Genomic DNA, 21,181 nt, shown 5'->3' on the forward strand with positions numbered 1-21,181 from the left:
TGTTTTCCATCTATTATCCTCTGTAGGGCTGGATTTGTGGAAAAATATTGTATAAATTTGGTTTTTTCAAGTAATATGTTGGTTTCTCCATATATTCTAAGTGAGAGTTTTGCTTGGTATAGTAGCCTGGGATGGCATTTGTGTTCTCTTAGGGTCTGTATGACATCTTCCCTGAATCTTCTAGCTTTCATAGTCTCTGGTGAGAAGTCTGGTGTAATTCTGATAGGTCTGCCTTTAATATGTTACTTGACCTTTTTCTTTTACTGCTTTTAGTATTCTTCCTTTGTTTAGTGCATTTGGTGTTTTGATTATTGTGTGACAGGAGGAATTTCTGGTCCAGTCTACTTGGAGTTCTATAGGCTTGTTGTATGTTCATGGGCATCTCTTTCTTTAGGCTAGGGAAGTTTTCTTCTATAATTTCATTGAAGATATTTACTGGCCCTTTAAGTTGGGAATCTTCTTTCTCTTATGTACCTATTATCCTCAGGTTTGGTTCCCATTGTGTCCTGGATTTCCTAGATGTTTTGTGTTAAGAGCTTTTTGCATTTTGCAGTTTCTTTGACTGTTGTGTCTATGTTTTCTATGGTATTTTCTGCACCTGAGATTCTCTCTTCTATCTCTTGTACTCTGTTGGTGATGCTTGAATCTATGACTCCTGATCTCTTTCATAGGTTTTCTATCTTCAGGGTAGTCTCCTTTTCTGATTTCTTTATTGTTTTGGTCTCCATTCTTAGATCCTGGATGTTTTTATTCAATTCCTTCACCTGTTTGGTTGTGTTTTCCTGTAATTCTTTAAGGGATTTTGTGTGTGTGTGTGTGTGTGTGTGTGTTTCCTCTTTAAGGTCTTCTACCTGTTTACTTGTGTTCTCCTGTATTTCTTTAAGGGAGTTATTCATGTCCTTCTTAAAGTACTCTATCATTATCATGAGATGTGATTTAAAATCAGGGTCTTACTTTTCTGTTGTGTTGGAGTATTCAGGGCTCTCTGTGATGAGAGATCTGTTTTCTGATGATGCCAAATAGGCTTGGTTTCTGTTGCTTATATTCTTGCCCTTGCCTCTCACCATCTGTTTGTATGTGATGTTCACTAGTCTTGCTGTCTCTGACTGTAACGTTTCCCTCCTGTAAGTCTGTGTGTAAGCACTCCTGGGGGACCAGTTCTCTCTGAGAGGGAGGAATTTGGTTATGGAGCACTATGGCACAGGTTCAGCTCTGGGCGTTGATAGAAACTGGAAGTATCCTGTCCAAGGCTGCTCCTCAGTTCCTGTGTCTACAGGTATGCTTTTTAAAAACGTAGTTTGCCACATTCAAAGGCATATTATTTATGGTGTTTCATGTGACATTACCCCAAAGCTGGTTATAAGTGTGGTTTGCAAAAGCTATAGCTTTAGGAGATAATAAGGGAACAAGGAGAATGTAAGTGTCAAATACACAGATTCAAAATAGCCAACAAGAAAGATCTGCACTGATTTTTAGGTCAGTCTGTCAGTGTTCTTATTACCAACTAACATACATCTGTCTTAATACTGTTACTGTGTCACACTGAGCCAGTTCCATTGGCTTTGATACCCCAAAATGAAAGAGCCAAGAGAGAGGTGCATTTATTTTTAGAATGTTTCAGTCAGGATGCTTTGGGGGATAAGATTCTTGTGAAAACCATAATTAAAAAATGTGCTTCTGTTGTGGGGTGTTTTCCTGGGGAGATGCACAGAAAGGCCTATTTGCATCTGATAAAACAGACAGACCACAGAAAATGACTCCATCCAAGTTCAACAGGAACCAAGGGGCTCATGTCACAGGAGCAGTTGTGATTCTTAAACAGCTTCTCCACTGAAATATCTCACCCCATATGAGTGATAGATGATGCATGGAAGCTCACTGAGATGCCCAACCTTAGTCAGCCTTTCATTTTCTATGTATGTAGCACCCTTCCCAAGATCATATATGTAACTGCCATCTTATAACCTGAAGGCTGAAATCTCAGGTGAGTGTCTCCTGGCTCATCACAGCTGCTCTGGTTACAAGATGGCTGTTACATTCCAACTGTCAACTTCTTTCTCTCTACTTATTCTGTGCATCAGTAATGGTACAGATGGGAAGGGCCTTTATTCTGTGGCAGCTCCTAGACAATCAATCTAAACTTTATCCTGAATTGTCTTGGTAGTTGAAATACAACTTCATGAACCTTAAATCTAGATGAAGAGTCAGTGAGGGAGGAGAGCATAATGGTGTCCTGTCTGAAAGACTGATGGTGCAATAAGCACTTAATCTACTTCACTACTTTGCTTTGAAGAATGGAATGTAGTCTATGAACCAAAAAATGCAGCAAAAGAAAGAGACTTCTGCCAGGAGCCATGGCCTCAGCCATGGCCTTGTGGATTTTTTCTAGCTTACATAAACAATCCTGAGAGAAAATTTGTGGTCATAACAGTAAGAATGTTTGGGTAAAGAGGACCCTGTGACTGTTGGTTCCAGGAGCATTGACCTGATTTCTCTCGTGGGTACCATCACAACCCACAGTCATGGCTCTTGGTATCTTTTGGGGAGGGGAGGCAGAGCCTTAGAAAAATCCTTTGAATAAGCTTGAAAACAGATACCAACCTCCTTGCAAACCAGGTTTGTCTCTCGGGGAATTCAGAGAAGGTCTGTGTGAGACCTTCCCCTGTGTTGCTTAGCCTCCCTACCCATGCTGGTGCCCATAATGGATTCATTTTATCAAGAACCAGTACGCACAGGTCTGAATCCTATGCAGCTTCTGAAGGAGAATTATCAACCTCAGGTTCAGCAAGGCCTCTGTCAGCCAAATCAAGTCTATGATAATGAATTTGCAAAGGTCTCTAATGCCAAGGAATCAATCTGCTGTTTTATAAAACCAGTAAAGCATTCTTTGATTCTGTAAAGCAACTTGGGTGAGGGAAGTTAATTGTCTCTGTAAAGAAGCTAATGACTCAATGGAGGCTTCCACTGCCAATGCAAATTGTTGAGATAATTTGGCAGTGGTGAGAAGAGAATGGGTTAAATTTCCTTCAGCCAAACCTACAGACATAACAGAGGTTACCAAGGAGGCACTGGCCACTACAAGGAGAAAAACAGCTTGCTTTATTTTAATATCCAGGGGTGAAATTTCCTCCAACAGGTATATCCACCAACTTAGTGTTTTTTATGATTACCACAACTTCTAGGCCTTCCCATACTGTTGGATGTAATAAAGGGTGGATCAAGGATGAAGTCCCAATACAACTTCTCTATCATTGTCAGGACACTCCACAAACTCACAATCAGCATCATTCTTTGTCCCAGCATCAGCATGTCTCACTAACCACTCTGGCTGCTAGCATGCTCCTTCAGCATCCTGCAGAAAAAGCACAAACATGCCCTCTTCCCCACATTCAGAGAGTTCCTTGTATTGAAATTTAAAAATTTTTGTGGTGTATGGGGATATAATTCCCCCTGTTTTGTATTCAAGAGCCGAGTTTTCAGACTGCAATGCGCATGTTCAACAATTTTTTTGTCCCATGTATTATAAGGAATTCCAGTTTTATGTTCAATTCCAAATTCCTTACAAAACTGTATAAAGTTGTTTCCAGTATAAGCAGGGCCATTATCTGTCTTGATGATTTTAGGCAATCCCTCAGCAGTAAAAGCCTGCAAGCAATATCAATTACATTTCTAGAAACATCTCTTCTATGTAGAGAAGCAAAAATGAGTCCTAAACAAGTGTCAATATAAGCATGTATATATTTCAATTTTCCAAATTCTGAATAATGAGTTACATCTATTTGCCAAATATGATTGGGCATAAGGTCTCATGGATTAACCCCTAAACAAGGAACTTGAGACAATGTAAGACAGTCAGGATGTTGCTTTACAATCATTCTAGCTTGCTCCTTAATCTTATGTAGGAGCCTTAAGGTATGACTAGAAAGATGAATTTTATTGGGACCACATTTAGCCAAAATAATAGGTTCTGAAACTGAAGCTTCTCCTATCAAATCTCTGTCAATGCAATCATTGCCTGCAGCTAAAAGTCCGTGAAGATTAGAATGAGCTCTTATATGATCAATATAAAAAGGTTTTTTTTTTTTTTTTTAAGCGAGAATGGTGTTTTGTGCCACACCACCTTCAGTTAGGATCTGTGTGGCAAGTTCCACAGACTGAGGCAATTGACCTCAAAAGGTCCTGTAGGTGTATGAGTCATATTAAAAATCAACAAATGTAAAGGCAAAGAATAATCTATATGAGTAACAAAACGTTTTTCAGTAGCTCTTTCTACTTGTTGTAAGGCCAACAACCCTTCTGAAGTTAAAACTCGAGGAGAGGCAGGATCAGCACTACCCCTAAGAATATCAAATAAGGGTTTCAATTCTCCTGTAGTAAGCTTTAAATAAGGATGAAGCCAAGTAATATCAGCTAACTTTTGAAAATCATTTATATTTTTAAAATTGCCCCTACAAATAATTACATTCTGAGGAAAAACAGCCTGCTTTGTAAGCCTAAAACCTAAATAATTATAAGGATCTTGAGTTTGCACTTTTTTGGAGCTATTTGTAATCCTTTATCAGACAATGCCTGTTGTAAATTTCTGTAACATAGAAGTTCTGGGGATCGTTCCCTGCTAATAAGATATCATCCATGTAATGTATAATGTATATTATTGGTTATTGCTCTCTATTAGGCTGAATGGCTTGTGCCACAAATTTTTGATATAATGTATGACTGTAAGCCATGCCTTAAGAAAGAACTATCCATTGATACCTTTTCATTGGCTCTTTAAAATTAAGAGAAGAACACTGAAAGCAAATCTCACAATCCTGAGGATGCAAAGGAACAGTAAAGAAGCAATTTTTCAAATCTACGACTATTTTATAATATCCTTTATGAATGTCTCCAACTCTTGATTTTTCAAGATTTCAAAACATTGGCTATAGCACATAATTCAATTATCTGTGCTGAAGCAGGAGGAAACTCAAAAGAATAAACATGTGATCCAATCACATATACTTCTCACCCATAGAAGGTCTGTTTATAAATACAGTAGATTTATTTATGGGATGCATGCATAAATTTACAGGAAATACAAAAGCATGCATAGAAGCAATTTTAACAACTTATCTTTTGTATAATGATTATCAATTTTACCTAAAACGTTTACTATGCAATAGACCAAATATCAATATTCTGCAATAACCAATTTAATTGCTGTTTGAGACAAGAAAATAGACATCACATCAGGTTTTTCAGACTTTTTTTTTTAAATCTTCATGATTTTAATCTTACAGTTCTTGATTAACACCACAACAGCTTCATAATAGAATGTTAAAACTTTACTTGGAGATGAAGAAAGATGATTCCACATTAATATTCTCTTTACCAAAGAATTGCTGTGGGCACATAATAACTAAAATAAGCGGCTAATGTTTGGTTACTAATGATTGCAATTGATAACAATTGATTACAGAAGCTTCCTCTACTCTATCTGGAGTAAGCAGGCCAGATTGTAATTCCTTTAGAAGTTCCACAGCCTCATTGACATTTCATATATCTTAAGTTTAAAGTTTATTTTGATCAACACCTTGTTAGATCTGTAATAATGTTGTTTTGGCTTAAAAATAATTCCTGGGAGGCAAGGACAGGTGAGGTCCCAAAAAGGCAGGGTTTGCAAAACAAAAGAAACACCACACAAGCCTCACTGAGGCTGCTCTAAGCTTTGCATTAACTCAAATGTAAATATTTTTTAATCTGAGCATACTGCCAGAGTCCTGGCCCAAAGATTATCCCTCCTGCCATGAAGACAGATTCCAGGGGACCAGTTTCACTGTCTGTCTATGCCTCTAATTTTTGGACAGTTTTTCTTAAGAAGATTTATACTTAAAACACTCCTTATAACCTTAGTGCTGGAAGCTTTGCTTGTACTGTAGTCCCCTGCAAGGCACCAACCATAATCAAACTGATTGTGTGAAGGTCCAATTTCTGCACAAAGATGAATATATCCAGATTAGTCTATCTTTGCTTTGAATGCTGCATGGCTGCAGGGAGCTGCATTAGTGTTCTCATAAGATAAACTCTTGTAATCATGCTAATTATAATATATGGGTGAGTTAAAAATCCTGAGTTTGCAATCAAACTGCAAACTACAGTCAATGGACCACTGACAATTTTAACCATAATTTTTAAGTTTCTTTTGCAATATTAGAATATATCCATAACGTTTGGAAAGCAAAACCCAATTTTAAACAATCTACTCTCTTTAAAATCAATACCAAAATCATCACTTTCACATTACAAAGTTTGGCTGCCAATTCTTATATATGAATGCATGACAGTGCAGCTTTTCATACCTCCTTGAAGAGACATTGTTTTAAATTCTATCCTTTATAAACCTAGGTTCTAAATGATAATTACATAAAATAATATCCCAATTTAGAAGTATCTTTCTGTTTCCAGGATCTGTCCATTGATGAGAGTGGGGTGTTGAAACCTCCCACTATTATCGTGTGAGGTGCAATATGTGCTTTGAGCTTTATTATAGTTTCTTTAATGGATGTGGGTGCCCTTGCATTTGGAGCATAGATATTCAGAATTGAGAGTTCATCTTGGAAGATTTTACCTTTGATGAGTATGAAGTGCCCCTCCTTGTCTTTTTTGATAACTTTGGGTTGGAAGTCAATTTTATTCAATAGTAGAATGGCTACTCCAACTTGTTTCTTAGGACCATTTGTTTGGAAAATTGTTTTCCAGCCTTTTACCCTGAGGTAGTGTCTGCCTTTTTCCCTGAGGTGGGTTTCCTGTAAGCAGCAAAAAGTTGGGTCCTGTTTATGTAGCCAGTCTGTTAGTCTATGTCTTTTTATTGGGGAATTGAGTCCATTGATATTAAGAGATATTAAAGAAAAGTAATTGTTGCTTCCTGTTATTTTTGGTGTTAGAATTAAGATTCTGTTCTTGCGGCTGTCTTCTTTTAGGTTTGTTGAAGGATCACTTTCTTGTTTTTTCTAGGGCACAATTTCTGTCCTTGTTTTGGTGTTTTCCCTTTATTATCCTTTGAAGGGCTGGATTCATGGAAAGATATTGTGTGAATTTGGTTTTGTCATGGAAGACTTTGATTTCTCCATCTATGATAATTAAAATTTTTCTGGGTATAGTAGCCTGGGCTGGCATTTGTGTTCTCTTCGGATCTGTATGACATCTGTCCAGGATCTTCTGGCTTTCATAATCTCTGGTGAGAAGTCTGGAGTAATTCTAATAGGTCTGTCTTTATATGTTACTTGACCTTTTTCCTTTACTGCTTTTAATATTCTATCTTTATTTAGTGTATTTTTTTGTTCTGATTATTACATGTCAGGAGGAATTTCTTTTCTGGTTCAGTCTATTTGGAGTTCTGTAGGCTTCTTGTATGTTCATGGGCATCACTTTCTTTAGGTTAGGGACGTTTTCTTCTATAATTTTGTTGAAGATATTTACTGTCCCTTTAAGTTGAAAATTTTCATTCTCATGTATACCTATAATCCTTAGGTTTGGTCTTCCCATTGTGTCCTGGATTTCCTGGATGTTTTGGGTCAGGATCTTTTTGCNTTTTGCATTTTCTTTGATTGTGTGTTCATGTTGTTTATGGACCTGAGATTCTCTCTTCCATCTCTTGTTGTATTTTGTTGCTGATGCTCACATCTATGGTTCCTGATTTCTTTCCTAGAATTTCTATCTCCAGAGTTGTCTTCCTTTGGGTTTTCTTCATTGTTTCTATTTCTGTTTTTAGATCTTGTATGGTTTTGTTCAATTGCATCACCTGTTTAGCAGTGTTTTCCTGTAATTCCTTGAGAGATTTTTGTGTTTCATCTTTAATATCTTCTACCTGTTTAGCAGTGTTCTCCTGTATTTCTTTAAGTGAGTTATTAATGCCCTTCTTAAAATCCTCTACCAGCATCATGAGATATTTACCATTCCTACTTCTGGGAATTAAGAACAACATAAATGTACTTGAGCTAAGAATTTTTCTAATATGTTCTTTGTTTTTGTAGTTTTGTCTTTTACTTATTTTATTTTATTTTATTTTAACCCTATTCTTCCTACTTGGAGCAGCTCTTGGCTGTGAATAAATTTTTTTAACCCATATTCCTCATGTCTTGAGGGATTCCTTGAAATCCCTTTAAAAAACAATTCATGTTTACTTAATGCTTCTCCCATAGTCTAGCCACTCTTCCTGCCTTTCTCTGATCAGTCTCACAGTGCGGGTGACACTGCAGAGATCTCTATGAGGATCTTCACTGGCTTCCTAGTGAAGTGGTGATCCAGTGTGGACCTTCACTCACCTCCTGAAGAAGCGGCCAATGGGAACCTTCACTCACTTCTTGGCAAAGCAGTGGTTCAGTGCAGGCCTTCACTCACTTTTTGACAAAGTTCACTTTGTGGCACGGATTCAAATGTTTGGGGATTGTCTAAGGAGAAGTCACAGGGAAGTGAGGCACTGGAGGAAAGGGAGCTTTCAAAAGCCATGTTTTCAAACTGAGTACAACAGGGGTGATAAACTTGGAGGAGGTATGGAATTCATGCCTGCAACTTGTTTTCCTTGACCTACTTTGTCAGAAGTGGTAGAGAATCATTGATATTCAGCTATCAGCACTTGTTGAGAGCTGCTCCAGAAGATCAAGGATTGGAAAGTAGGTCAAGACATGAACATTTTTCATTGTGCATGAGGCCTGTGGAGTAGGAACAAGTCCCCAACTGCTTCAGCACCACGGCAAATATCTCTAGATGATTATTTATATGTGCACCTTGTATTAACTTCCTTTACATAGTATTAAAATAGAAAACCAAACTAAGAACAAGTAAATGGACTGTGTTCTAACTGAAAGGGACATTAGAACTATAGGGTAGGTATTTCCTTAGAATCAAAGCATTCCCTTTTGGAAGAACTCATAAGACTCAGGAAGTTCATGAAAATTATACGATTGAAGAAAATTCAGAAATTTTCAAGCTTCACAGGGTTCCACTCCAAGAATAGAGAAAGCAGTAAACAGTTGTTAGAAAGGAAACAGGTAGGTTTTGTGAGTCAACACCTATGTTGTGGTGGGTTTTCCAGTAATGCAACTGCTTTTGCGCAACCCATACTTATGTAAGTAGCCCCAGTAAATGCATCAGTTCACTAGCTAGACTTGTAGAAATCATCTCATTGATCTGTTATCTGTACCTTATCAGATGAATACATGCTTGGCACATCTCCCCATAAAAAATCACCCAAGAAAAGTAGATAGTAACTTCTTTATGAATTAAAAACTATGAGGTCCCCAAGAACTGTCTGCAGCTACAGAACACTTGTTGACAATGCACAGGCAGATACATGTCTTCTGATCACACGTAGAAGTCAGGTTGAAAGTGGAGATATATTAGTTTTCACTTAGTCTCTTCTTGGAAGTAAATAATTGATTTTTTCTTTAAAATTATGCCAATACAATTTCAAGTCCTTCCTACTTTTAACTATATAGACATTCCAAAGAACTGTTTATATAAAATTTCAGTGTTTACTATGTGTAGGAATCTAGAAACTGTTTAAAAAATCATGCCAATCAAGAAGAAAATGTGTTTGTCTTAGGTTAAATAAAAGATATAGAAATAGCTCTTCTGAGGTTAAACATTCAACTACACATGAGGTTTCTCCTGAGAAAACTTCAATGGAAGGAAAAAGCAGGAACTAGTTTATATTGGGACTTTCATTTTCTTGGGAGTTTTTTGTTGAGTTATTGTATAGTAAGCAGCCATCTTAAAGTGTCAAATTATGACGCCTGAGTTACTGGTTTTGAAAGGTTCTAAATGCATCTTTATATAATGTGGGCTTTCCCCATGAGGAACAGAACTACTCAGCGTGTCAGCTTTTCTTGCTAATGATCAGAAAGTAATTACCAAGTGACTCTTCAGCAAGGCTAGGCCATACAGATGCTGTCTATGCGCTGGAGACAGCTCAGCCACTAAAGTCTAAGGCTCACATCCAAAATAGCAGTAGTGATGCTTACATTTGTCTGTGAATTGGGGCCTCAGGAGCTGCTGGGTGGGTGATAGATACTGGGAGTAGAAATAGTGGTTTAAAGGCATGGTGCCCCATGATGGGAACTGGGACCACAGCCAGGGATTCTCTGACAAGAGGGTTCCTTAAGTGGCATTTAAAGAGGCCCTAAACTCAATTAGCCTCAGAATGCTGTTTGCCATGCTTAGATTTATGTCTTAGGTCTTACTGAGTATGTGATTCTATTCAAGGTGGCATTGTTGCTCACTTAGGACAAGGGCATGAGTCAGTTTAATTTTTGAGGCTTCACTCCATTTTTTGTTTGTTTTTTTTCATATGTGCATGTGTTTTATTTATTTATTTATTATTTTCTTTATTTACATTTCAAATGCTATCCCGAAATTTCCCTATACCCTCCCCCCCCCGCCTCTGCTCTCCTACCCACCCACTCCCACTACTTGGTCCTGGTCTTCCCCTGTGCTGGGTCATATAAAGTTTATAAGACCAAGAGGCCTCTCTTCTGAATGATGGCCGATTAGGCCATCTTCTGCTACATATGCAGCTAGAGACTCAAGCTCAGGGGGTACTGGTTAGTTCATATTGTTGTTGCACCTACAGGGTTGCAGCCCCCTACAGCTCCTTGGGTACTTTCTCTAGCTCCTCCATTGGGGGCCCTGTGTTCCATCCAATAGCTGACTGTGAGCATCTACTTCTGTGTTTGCCAGGCACTGGCATAGCCTCACAAGAGGCTGTTATATCAGGGTCCCTTCAGCAGAATCTTGCTGGCATGTGCATTAGTATCTGGGTTTGGTGGCTAATGATGGGATGGATTCCCAGATGGGGTAGTCTCTGGATAGTCCATCCTTTCATCTTAGCTCTAAATTTTGTCTCTGTACCTATATCCTTTCATGGGTATTTCATTCCTTATTCTAAGGAGGAATGAAGTATCCACGCGATGGTCTTCCTTCTTGGTTTTCTTGTGTTTTGCAAAATGTATCTTGGGTATTCTAAGTTCTGGTCTAATAACCGCTTATCAGTGAGTGCATATCTAGTGACTTCTTTTGTGATTGGGTTACCTCACTCAGGATGGTATCCTCCAGATACATCCATTTGCCCAAGAATTTCATAAATTCATTGTTTTTAATAGCTGAGTAGTTCTCCATTGTGTAAATGTACCACAGTTTCTGTATCCATTCCTCTACTGAGGGACATCTGGGTTCTTTCCAGCTTCTGGCTATTATAAATAAGGGTGCTATCAACACAGTGGAGCATGTGTCCTTATTACCAGTTGGAAGATCTTCTGGGTATATGCCCAGAAGAGGTATTGCTGGGTCCTCCGGTAGTACTATGTCCAATTTTCTGAGGAACCCCCAGACTGATTTCCAGATTGGTTGTAGCAGTTCCCACCAGAAATGGAACAGTGTTCCTCTTTCTCCACAACCTCGCCAGCATCTGCTGTCACCTGAATTTTTAATCTTAATATGCATGTGTTTTAAAGTTCATCAAACCATGTGAGTTTAGAATCCCATGGGCCTGGAGGTTTCTATTGTTGGATCTGGTAATTACTCAGAGTAGCCTGACAAATCCTACAAAAGACCCAGACTTAAATTCTTTAGCTGTTAAATGGTGTTGTTTGGAGAATTATAGACAGTAAGTAATGTAAAACGTTCAGCATTATGCTTGATTACCCCATGTCTAAACTGGAAAATCCTACCAGATGATTCTAAATATGCATCTTGAACAATGTGTGGTGTGATTTTTAGCTACTCTGCTTCATGCTCTTGGTGGGTTATTTATTTTCAGTCACCCGCTCAACAGCTCTTTGGCTCTGTGTATGAAACACACACACACACACACACACACACACACACACACACACACACACACACACACACACCACAGCTTATTTTTGAAATGCCTTGGCTACTCAAAGCCTGGGCACTTCTAATCCTCCTCCTGCTACCCTAGGCCCAAGCGGGGACTTGGATGATGGCCACTTACCAGAAATCTCACATGGCTGGTTGGCTTTATCTCCTGCTGCTACCACATCCATCTGTCTCTCTCCCCCAAGTTAAGGCGATTCTCAGTCTCCCTTTTCCCAGTTCCCAGCCTGTGCAATTCTATAGATCCTGTCCTGTCTTCCTTTGCCTGCCATTAGCTGCTGGCATCTTTATTGGTTGATTAAAAACCAATTGGGACAAGCAACTTCAGTGTGGACACTCAAATTCTCGATTAAATCAAAGCATTAGAACCAGTCCCAAAGAACAATGGTTTGCAACCTTTCTAATGTTGGGACTCTTTAATATAGATTTTCATGTTGTGGTGAGCCCCAATCACAAAATTATTTTTGTTGCTATTTCATAATGGTAATTTTGCTGTTACAAATCATAATGTAAATATGTTTCCTGATGGCCTTAGGCAAAGCATGTGAAAGGGCTGACCACCTGCTCTCCTGCCCCCAAGTGATTGGGATCCACTGGTTGAGAACCACTGATCTAGACCACAGTTATGTTCACCTTCTTCCCCTCTACCTCAATCAAAGTCATCCTTGTTTCATTTTGATAGTGCCCCAGCCTCAGCTCTACTGTCAGTACGGATACCACAACCAGCCTCTTCAATGCATTTGGTTTAGTGAGAAACTACTCAATAGCCTATGACAGCTTCCTATTTTACCTTTACCTAAAGCCCTCATTGCTGCCTGAAGTCCTACACAGTCGAACCCTGAGCCATTACTGTAGTATCTTCTCTTCCTAAAGGTTCTATCTCAAGAGGAACATGTTTCTGCCTCTGCCTCTTTACAATGAATACTCTCTTCCTAGAAAAAGTAAAAAAAGAAAAAAGAAAAAAGAAAAAAACCCCTTTAGAGTCTGTACTTGGCTCTTTTCTTAAAGTAGACCCCAACTCTCCTGTCCAGATCGGATACATATGCTCATTAATAATACTCCAGAACAAATGTCCTATCAACACTTAAAATGCAGCCATAAAGTCAATACCAAATAGTCATTGAAGTCTTTCTATACAACCTATATCTTGATGTTTTCTCCCCTAAGGACAGTCTTTTCTTTTGTGAATTCTCTGACCTATAATAGATCATAGCTTAGATGATGTCTTGAGTATGATCAAACATTTTCATTGAGTATTTAAGAGTGAATCTCTCCTCCCCACACCCCTGTATTTCATCAATGGTCAATGGGTGACATTTCTTTTCTATTTCAATGCTTGTGGTGTATGTGTATACATACACCTGGTGTGTGTGTGTGTGTGTGTGTGTGTGTGTGTGTGTGTGTGTGTGTGCATGTGTAGTTGAGCATGCTCATGTGGAAACCAGAGATTGACTTTAGGTATCTTTCTCCATTGCTTTCTCCTTTCTAGAAACAGTCTCTTATTGAAACAGAAGCTCACTGACTGGCAAGATTGGCTGGCTCTGGGATCACTGGTACTTGTTGTCTCTCCGGGCTTTTCATGTGAGTGTTGGGGATCTGAACTCAGGTCCTCATGCTTGTTCAACAAGCACTCTATGCCTGGAACCCCTCATTTACTGTTGATGTTATTGAAATTTTTTTTGCTAGTATAATCTCCTAAATATAATAAGACATTATATGATGCTCAGGCTGTAGGACAGGGGCATTTAATAATCTGCTCCAGGTACTTCATAAAGTTGCACATGCTCTTTCAAACCATGTGAAAGAATTTATATCTGTAGATAAGTGTTACTCAGAAATACACACACACACACACACACACACACACACACACACACACACACACTCTTCAGAATTCAACCTTGAAGTATTTTTAAAATATTTTAAATGTATCCTTTTGAAATTCCACATATTTATACAATGTACTTTAATCATAGTCTTCCAACACTGTCTCCCTCCAGCTCCTCCTAGTGCCTTCCACCATGTCATTATCTCAATTTCATGTTCTTAAAAAAAAAACCTTCTTATTAATAATAACTCTGTCTTAGTTAGGGATTTACTGCTGTGAACAGATACCATGACCAAGGCAAGTCTTATAAAGGACAACATTTAATTTGGGCTGGCTTACAGGTTCAGAGGTTCAGTTCATTATTATCAAGATGGGAGCATGGCAGCATTAAGTTGGGAATATTTATAGCTATCCTAGAGTGCTTGTAGTCTATAGACCATGAGTTGGATATACCCAAATGGTTCCCAGTTGAATTTACAGATTTTTAAATTCCTCAATAGGAACCGTGCACTTCCAAATGGACCAGCCCTGCCCACCTTTCTTCACCCTCTTTGGAACAATCTCTGTCTCTCTGTGAAAGCCTCTTTAAGCTGCTTCCTCCTTCAGGGCTTTGACTTCTGGTTTTCTGCCTGAAACACTGTTTTCAGTTTTCAATGGTTGGCTCTTTGTCCCTTTATAGTATCATCTCAAACTTTGGCTTCTCAGGGAGACTTTTTGTTTTTAACACTAAATACAGGCTTATTAGATTCAGCAAAAGTATAAGATACCTACTAAAATAAGACTCTGAATAAACAACAACTAGAATTTTTTGGTCTTTGTTCATATACTAAAAATTATTGTGTTTTGTCTGAAACTCAAATTTAATGAGATGTTCTATATTATAGCAACCCAAATATAATACTCTTTTAATATCTCTCTTGGTTGTTCCCTGTTAAAAATTCTATTTATTGTCTACTCTCCTGGACCCAACTCAAGCATCCCACTACATGTTCACAACTGTTTCTCCAGTGCTGATCTCAGTGCCTGGCACATAGTAGATGCTCACTAAATGTTAGACGGATAAGAAAAATAAATTCAGATTGACCACAGCTTCAGACAAATTGCTGGCCAGAAAGGAAAGAGAATGCTTACTTTAAGTAATCAAACAATACTGTGCTGAAGCTTCCAGGGAAGGTACAGTGGAGGAAGGAAGGGCATGATGTTACCTGCCCTTTAGAAGAAAACTAGTGGAGTCAGAAGACCCTAGATTTGGGGAGAAGCAAAATCTAGACGACTTTTTTTTTTTTTTTTTTAAATCAGTTTTCCAACAAACTGAAAAAAAAAAATAACTGAAGAAAAATCTGCTTGAGTGGAAAGAACAAGTCCGAGCTCTGTACAGGGTCAAATGCAGTAAGGATCTTCCCATCTCTGTCCAAGTGGAGCGCCCCTGAGACTTACTTTAAGGGTTAGCTTTATTATCAAGTTCTGCGAACTGTTCCTGATTATAAGGAAAGTCATCGCGCAAGCAAGCAAAGAGCATGCAGAGTGGATAGTGAGGAAGTCAAGACAGAAGAAATCAAACTCCCCTCTTGAGCCCACGACGCCCAGCCGGATGAAGGCAGCCTTATTTGACCTCAGCATTTGGAGAACTTTGTGACCTGCGACGGTGTCTGCTGGGTTCCCTGAGGGACCCACCAGGGTCGCAGAGGTGCACTCCACCCCATGCCCGCTCAAGCAGGGGTCGTCCGTCCGTCCTAAAGCAAGCGGTGTGTGGGACACTCAGGTCAAGCAGGCTCCCAGCCCTACGCAGCTCCACCCGGCTCTTGCCTGTCCTCCCACCTAGGAGCTGGAGGATGGTCCTGGGTGGTTTAGCCAAGGCTGCTAGTCCCCGACGTCTACAGCAGGACGCGCCCTGTTGTGTGAGCAGCGTGCGCGCCCAGTTTGGAGCCGGCCGCCTCTGCTGCTGACAGGTGCTGGCCTGAGGGCGCGGGTGTGGCTCCCAGTGTAGCTGGAAGCCCGAGCCGGCCGCCTGCAGCTTTCCGAGCTCCCCCGGGCGCCGAGGGGGAGTCAGGGTGCGGCCTGGGGGCGCTCAGTGGTCCGGAGCAGCGGAGTTCCCTGCTAGAAACTTTGCAGGGCGGCCGCGCCCCGCGGCGGGAGGGCCTCGGCCGCAGTCGCTTTGCTCCGAGCTGGCCTGAAGCCGCTGGACGCTCCGGGCTTGTGCAGCTGCGCTGGCCGCCGCCGCCGCCGCCTCCACGCTCCCGGAGGAGGCGCAGCCGGAGAGGGAGGAGGAAAAGCAGTAGGAGGGGAGACGAGGTGCCTGGGTTGGAGGATGGAGCCCCGGGCTGCCGCGACTGGCGAGCCCGTGCGGGCCGCGTCCCCCTCCTTCCAGGCCCGGCTCTGGAAGAACCTGCAGCTGGGGGTGGGCAAGGGCAAGGGCGGCGGAGGCGGGCGCGCTGGGGGCCCCGAGCGCCGCACTGCGGCCACTCCGACCCCGTCCCCGCCGCCCCCGAGGGCCACGCAGGACACCCTGGCCGGTGTGGGAAGTACTGGCAGCAGGTGGAGCGGCTTCAAGAAGCGGAAGCAAGTGCTGGACCGAGTGTTCTCGTCCTCACAGCCCAACCTGTGCTGCTCCTCACCAGAGCCCCTGGAGCCGGGCGGAGCAGCCAGAGCCGAGCAAGGGTCCACGCTGCGCCGCCGCCTACGCGAACATCTGCTGCCGGTGGCTAAGGGGTCCTCGACAGCCACAGGGACAGGCGGAGTGACGCCTCCTGGCGGACGCTCTCCGGACTCGGCTCCTTCTTCGTCTTCTGCCTCATCCTCCCTGTCCTCTTCTCCCCAACCGCCCTCGAGGGGGGACCGCGTCCGTGATGAGAGCACACGGCGTGGGGGCCCTGGGGTGCACTTGTGCCACCAAAAGAGCTCCTCTCTGCCGGGAACCGCGTGCCTGGAGCAGTTGCTGGAACCGGCGCCACCCCCAGCAGAACCGGTCCGGGGTCCCGCCGAACCCCAGGCTCTGCAGAAGGGCATAGAGCGCGGCTGCAGCCAGGTAAGTGCCAGGCGGCCAGCGCCGGGAGGGCGAGCGTGCAGGCCACGCCTCCAGCTTCAGGCTGGCAGCGATTGTGTGTGTGTGTGTGTGTGTGTGTGTGTGTCCATGTGTGCGGGCACAGACTACTAACTAGCTGAAATGGAGCAAAGACATTTCGCTCGGGTTTAGTAATAACAGTTTAGACTTGAACCCTGACTTGACTTTGATAGGAATGAATGACACCTGTCGCCAAAAGCACTTTGGGTAGTTTAACACACAGCTAAAGAAAAGTTTCAAGGCAACTTGGCTGCTTTTTGGATGTGTCCTGCAAGATGCCCGAAGAAGCATTTTCTTGGGAAAACAAACAAACTAACATCCCCCAAAATTTACCAAAGGAAATCGCAACTGTCTGAAGGGAACACTGAAGCAAAAGGCTAGCAGTGGGCCTAGGAGTGCTGAAAGATGAAGTTAAGGTTTAGATGAGAATTTATTACAAAAATTTGCTAACTTCTTGGTAGTCTCTTCCCGAAACTTTCTTCTGCAGGGGGATCACTGTCTCTCGGGACGGGGGGTGGGGTGGGGGCGGCAGGATCTGAGTTAGTGGCTCTAAAGTTGTGCTTCTAAAACATGCTACTTTACACATCCTGTTCACTACTCAGACAAGTGTTTTTTCATTGTTTTAATACAAGTTTTACGTCATCAGGGGTTGTGTTTACTCCTACTTTTAAGAGGGAATCTTTTCCTTTTATAAATGCCTATCATATTTCAAATATTCAATTCTACAAGGGAGCTAAAGTAATTGTTCTCTCAGTGCTGCTTAGCTTATTACACTATCATTTCTGCAATTCTGATCAGGTTAAGTGAACAATACTATGTTAAAACTTTAAGTAGGAAAATAGCTAGCCAGAAAAAAAACTTGACCATTTGCTGAAATTTTTACCTCTCTATTATTCTAGACAAGAAGAAGCTCAGAAAAACTGTCTAGCTTATCTACTACTTTTAAAGTGTAGTTTCTGGGGAAAAAAAGTAGGCCAGGAATTAGTCAATTAAGTTTTCTGTCTTGCAAACACTTGATGTTCTAGACAAAGCTTGTCATGTAAGGTTAGGTAGACACCATTGACAGAGAAAGCCCTACAACTTCACCCTTTATTGTCTTAAACAGACCTGAATATTACTCTTCCGTTTTTTAAATTTCAAAAGTAAACTGAAAGTGGTTTTAAGGTGATTAGAAATTAAGTGTATGTATTGTTCAGGGTTCTCCAGAGAGACAGAATTGATAAAATGAATAAAGGGATTAAATGGCTCACAGGCTAGTCCAGCTAGTCCAACAATGGCTTCCTGTAACAGAAGGCCCAAGAATCCAGTAGTTGTTCACTCTAAAAGGTTGGATGCCTCAGTTGTCTACAGTATATGCTCAAATCCTGAAGAAGCAGGCTTTAATGCTAGTGCAGGAGCTAGCAAGACCAAGCAGTCAAAGAGATCCAGCTTCCTTCTTCCTTGTCCTTATCTGGGCTGCTAGCAGAAGGTGTGGCTCTGATTAAGGTGGATCTTCCCACATCCAAGATTTGGATTAGAAGTGGGTCTTCCCACTTCAAAGAATTTAATTAAGAAAAGCCCCTCATAGTGTGCCTAGTTATTTGATATTGTGGTTAATTCCAGATGTGGTCCAATTGACAAGCAGGGTTAGTCTACTAATCCTGTGAGTTAAAGGAAATGCTTTTGAGTTTCTATATAGTTCTATCGCACATTTATTCTAATGTTGAGATATTAATTTGATATTTTATCTTTCCTAACTTTTAGAGCAACACATAATAATAGAATATCTTGGAAGATACCTATCATGTTATAGCGAAAGTTAATTTATGAGGTTATTTTGCAGCCCATTAAACTAAGATATTTTCAAAGAAAAAAAAAGTGTGCAGAATTCATCTTTGTGTGTGTCCCTCCACTTTTTAGAAAACCAAAACATTTTTGAAACTGTCGACTTTTCTTTAAAAACATTAGTATGACTTTAGTATAGAACAATCTAAGCTGTTTTGGAGAGCATGCTGATATAATATGTGGGTGCATTCATCCCATGCTGGGCACACTGCAGCATCACATACTGCATAATTCTCACTGCAGTGCTGTCGAACTCTCTTCAGTTTATGGATTAGAAGCTAAATCCCAAAGAAGTTAAGTGACTTTTCCAGGGTAGTGTGTGTTAGTAAGTGACACAGATAGGTGTGTGCTTGTCCGTGTGCAGAATCTTTTCTCAGGAGTTTCACTACTTCTGTGAACTTCTAAACCTTAAGTTTTGGGATGACTTTGATCTGTTTAATAGTCCAGGCCTGCATGTGTTGTAATCCCCCCCCCCCACACACACATACACACCACAACAATTCTACAACAAATCATCTGTATTAATTTCTAATTCGGTTTCTGATGAATTGTTGCACATCTTACTACATTTGAAAGTCCCATGTTAATCATTTATATTTCTAAAGAAGCTTTTCACTGTAAGGATCCAATATTCCAATATAGACCTTAGAGGAATGCTTTAACATTTGAAGTAAAACTAAAAAAATTAATGGATGAACAGTGAGGTATGTCCCCATCCTCTGCTCTTCATGGTGCCTTGTTCTCTGAGAATGTCCTCTAAAATGGCTCACAGGTTTGTTTGACAAATCCTCTGAACAATGGAGAAGAGAGTAGCCTGTAGTCTATTCCAATAGGAAAGAGAAGAAAGGGAATTGAAACCTGGAACTGAGTTCATTAAGGTGCCCAGGGGCAGGCAGGCTTTGGTTTGTTACATCCTGCCTGTGCATCTGGGGTGACACCTGGGCATGAGGAGGAGACAGCACAGAAGGGAGCATGCATGACATTAAAAGCAGCATCCAGATTACTGTTGGATAGCTCACTGTAAAATTGGGAAAATTCTTGAAAATGTGTTATCTTTTCTACTTGTTCCTGGCATCAGTCATGTTCTCCAACACACTCCCCACTTCTCTAGCCTCATCCCTGCATGTGGCCCCAACAACATTTGTGCCTACATTCTGACACTGGGTAGAGATGTTAAGCAAAAGTAAAAACAAACAAACAAAACAAAAATCATAAAACAACAACAACAACAAAAACTTTGAACTGCTGGGGGGAAGATCCAGAAACCACACATACATGGATTAAATGAGGAAACCACTGCCTCCTGCACCCCGAGGCCTCTTAGCTTTTCTACAGTCAGCTTTGAAAACACTAACAGTGCTTCCTCCTTTATTATTTCAAATGTTTTGCTTTGACATTAAGAGGGAAAGAAGGGAAGGGAAGGAGGAAAGAAGGAAGGAGGGAGGGAGGAAGGAAGGAAGGAAGGAAGGAAGGAAGGAAGGAAGGAGGAAAGGAGGGAAGGAAGGAAGACTATTTCTTTCTGCTGACTCTCATTCACATTTTTGGCCATATTGTCATACCAGATGCCTTCCATTTTCTATAACACAGTTGGGAAAGATGCTTTCTCAATTTGTGTGCCCATCAAAAATATGCCAATTTTATGTACTCTGTCTTGATGAGTTACTAAATTTATGTTTTGCTAGAATCAGAAAATCAGTATTCTAAGAACAGAGGAATGAGTATGTTGGAATTTTTAGTATCTAAGTGAAAGCATTTAGTGTTTATAAATGTTAAACCTTTATTGCTTTTTTTTCTTTTTAAAGTAAAATTTTATTGAAATTGCTTACATAGAGGAGAAAATGAATTTTGAAGGGAAGTGGGCAAACTCTTCAGTGTGTGGCAGGAATGCTTTGAAGCACAGGAAGAGGAGTCTTCATGCCTTTGATGAAAGTCGAACACATGTAAGACAAAATGTCAGAAAATGTTTTCAAGTGTATAGGTGAAACATAGCCGGCTTTTTAATAGCTTATATTAAATATTACTTGGGTTAATGTTTTGTCAGGTATTTTAAATATTGCTTCAAAGAACATAACTTAATCTTGGGGAAGGCACAGATTTTAAAGTGATAATTCCTAATGTACATGACCAACCCCACTGAGAAATCTAATAATGCTAAAAATCAATCTCCTTAAGGCAATTTTATCAGCATAATTTTATGAAGAAAATCAAGGTGGAATGTACCTTGTCTCAGAGTCAGAGGAGGAGGGTCCAGCCTGGAGTTCCCTGAAGCTGCTCTGAGGCCAGTGCTGTTTTCAGCTACAGCGACCACAATGTCCCTTCAACCTTACATGGGTAGCTTGAGTCTCTGGAAAGTCACTGGGTGGAGAAACCTGCAAAGGAAAGTGTTTTGCAGCATGAGACTAATCAGACATGCATGCACTGATGTGGCTGTTAGCAGTGCTGAGCAGCCTGAGGTTTGTGGGTCCTGCCATTGCAATAAATGCATGGCAGAAATGAATGAATGGGGCTTTACCAGTTCTCATTTAGTTTGATATGGAAGTATTTCACTTGCAATGGTTAAAAAGAAGGAGGAGGAGGAGGAGGAGGAGGAGGAG

At 40.9% G+C, this 21,181-nt stretch overlaps 1 protein-coding gene across 3 annotated transcripts in view; it reads left to right on the plus strand.

Moving 5' to 3' along the window:
* The first annotated feature begins 15,942 nt into the window (after positions 1-15,942).
* The window catches only part of Mctp1 (multiple C2 and transmembrane domain containing 1), a 595,681-nt gene continuing 590,442 nt past the window's right edge, over positions 15,943-21,181 (plus strand). For 2 of the 3 annotated variants that reach the window (XM_029544132.1, XM_029544131.1), the window contains exon 1: positions 15,944-16,727. In XM_029544132.1, the coding sequence (XP_029399992.1) occupies positions 16,011-16,727 (717 nt within the window). In that variant the 5' untranslated portion in view covers positions 15,944-16,010. Of the gene's footprint in view, positions 16,728-21,181 lie in introns of all 3 variants that reach the window. The other variant, XM_029544133.1, reaches the window with a different exon arrangement.

This window comes from Mus pahari, chromosome 11 (assembly GCF_900095145.1).
Source record: "Mus pahari chromosome 11, PAHARI_EIJ_v1.1, whole genome shotgun sequence".
Taxonomy (NCBI): domain Eukaryota; kingdom Metazoa; phylum Chordata; class Mammalia; order Rodentia; family Muridae; genus Mus; species Mus pahari.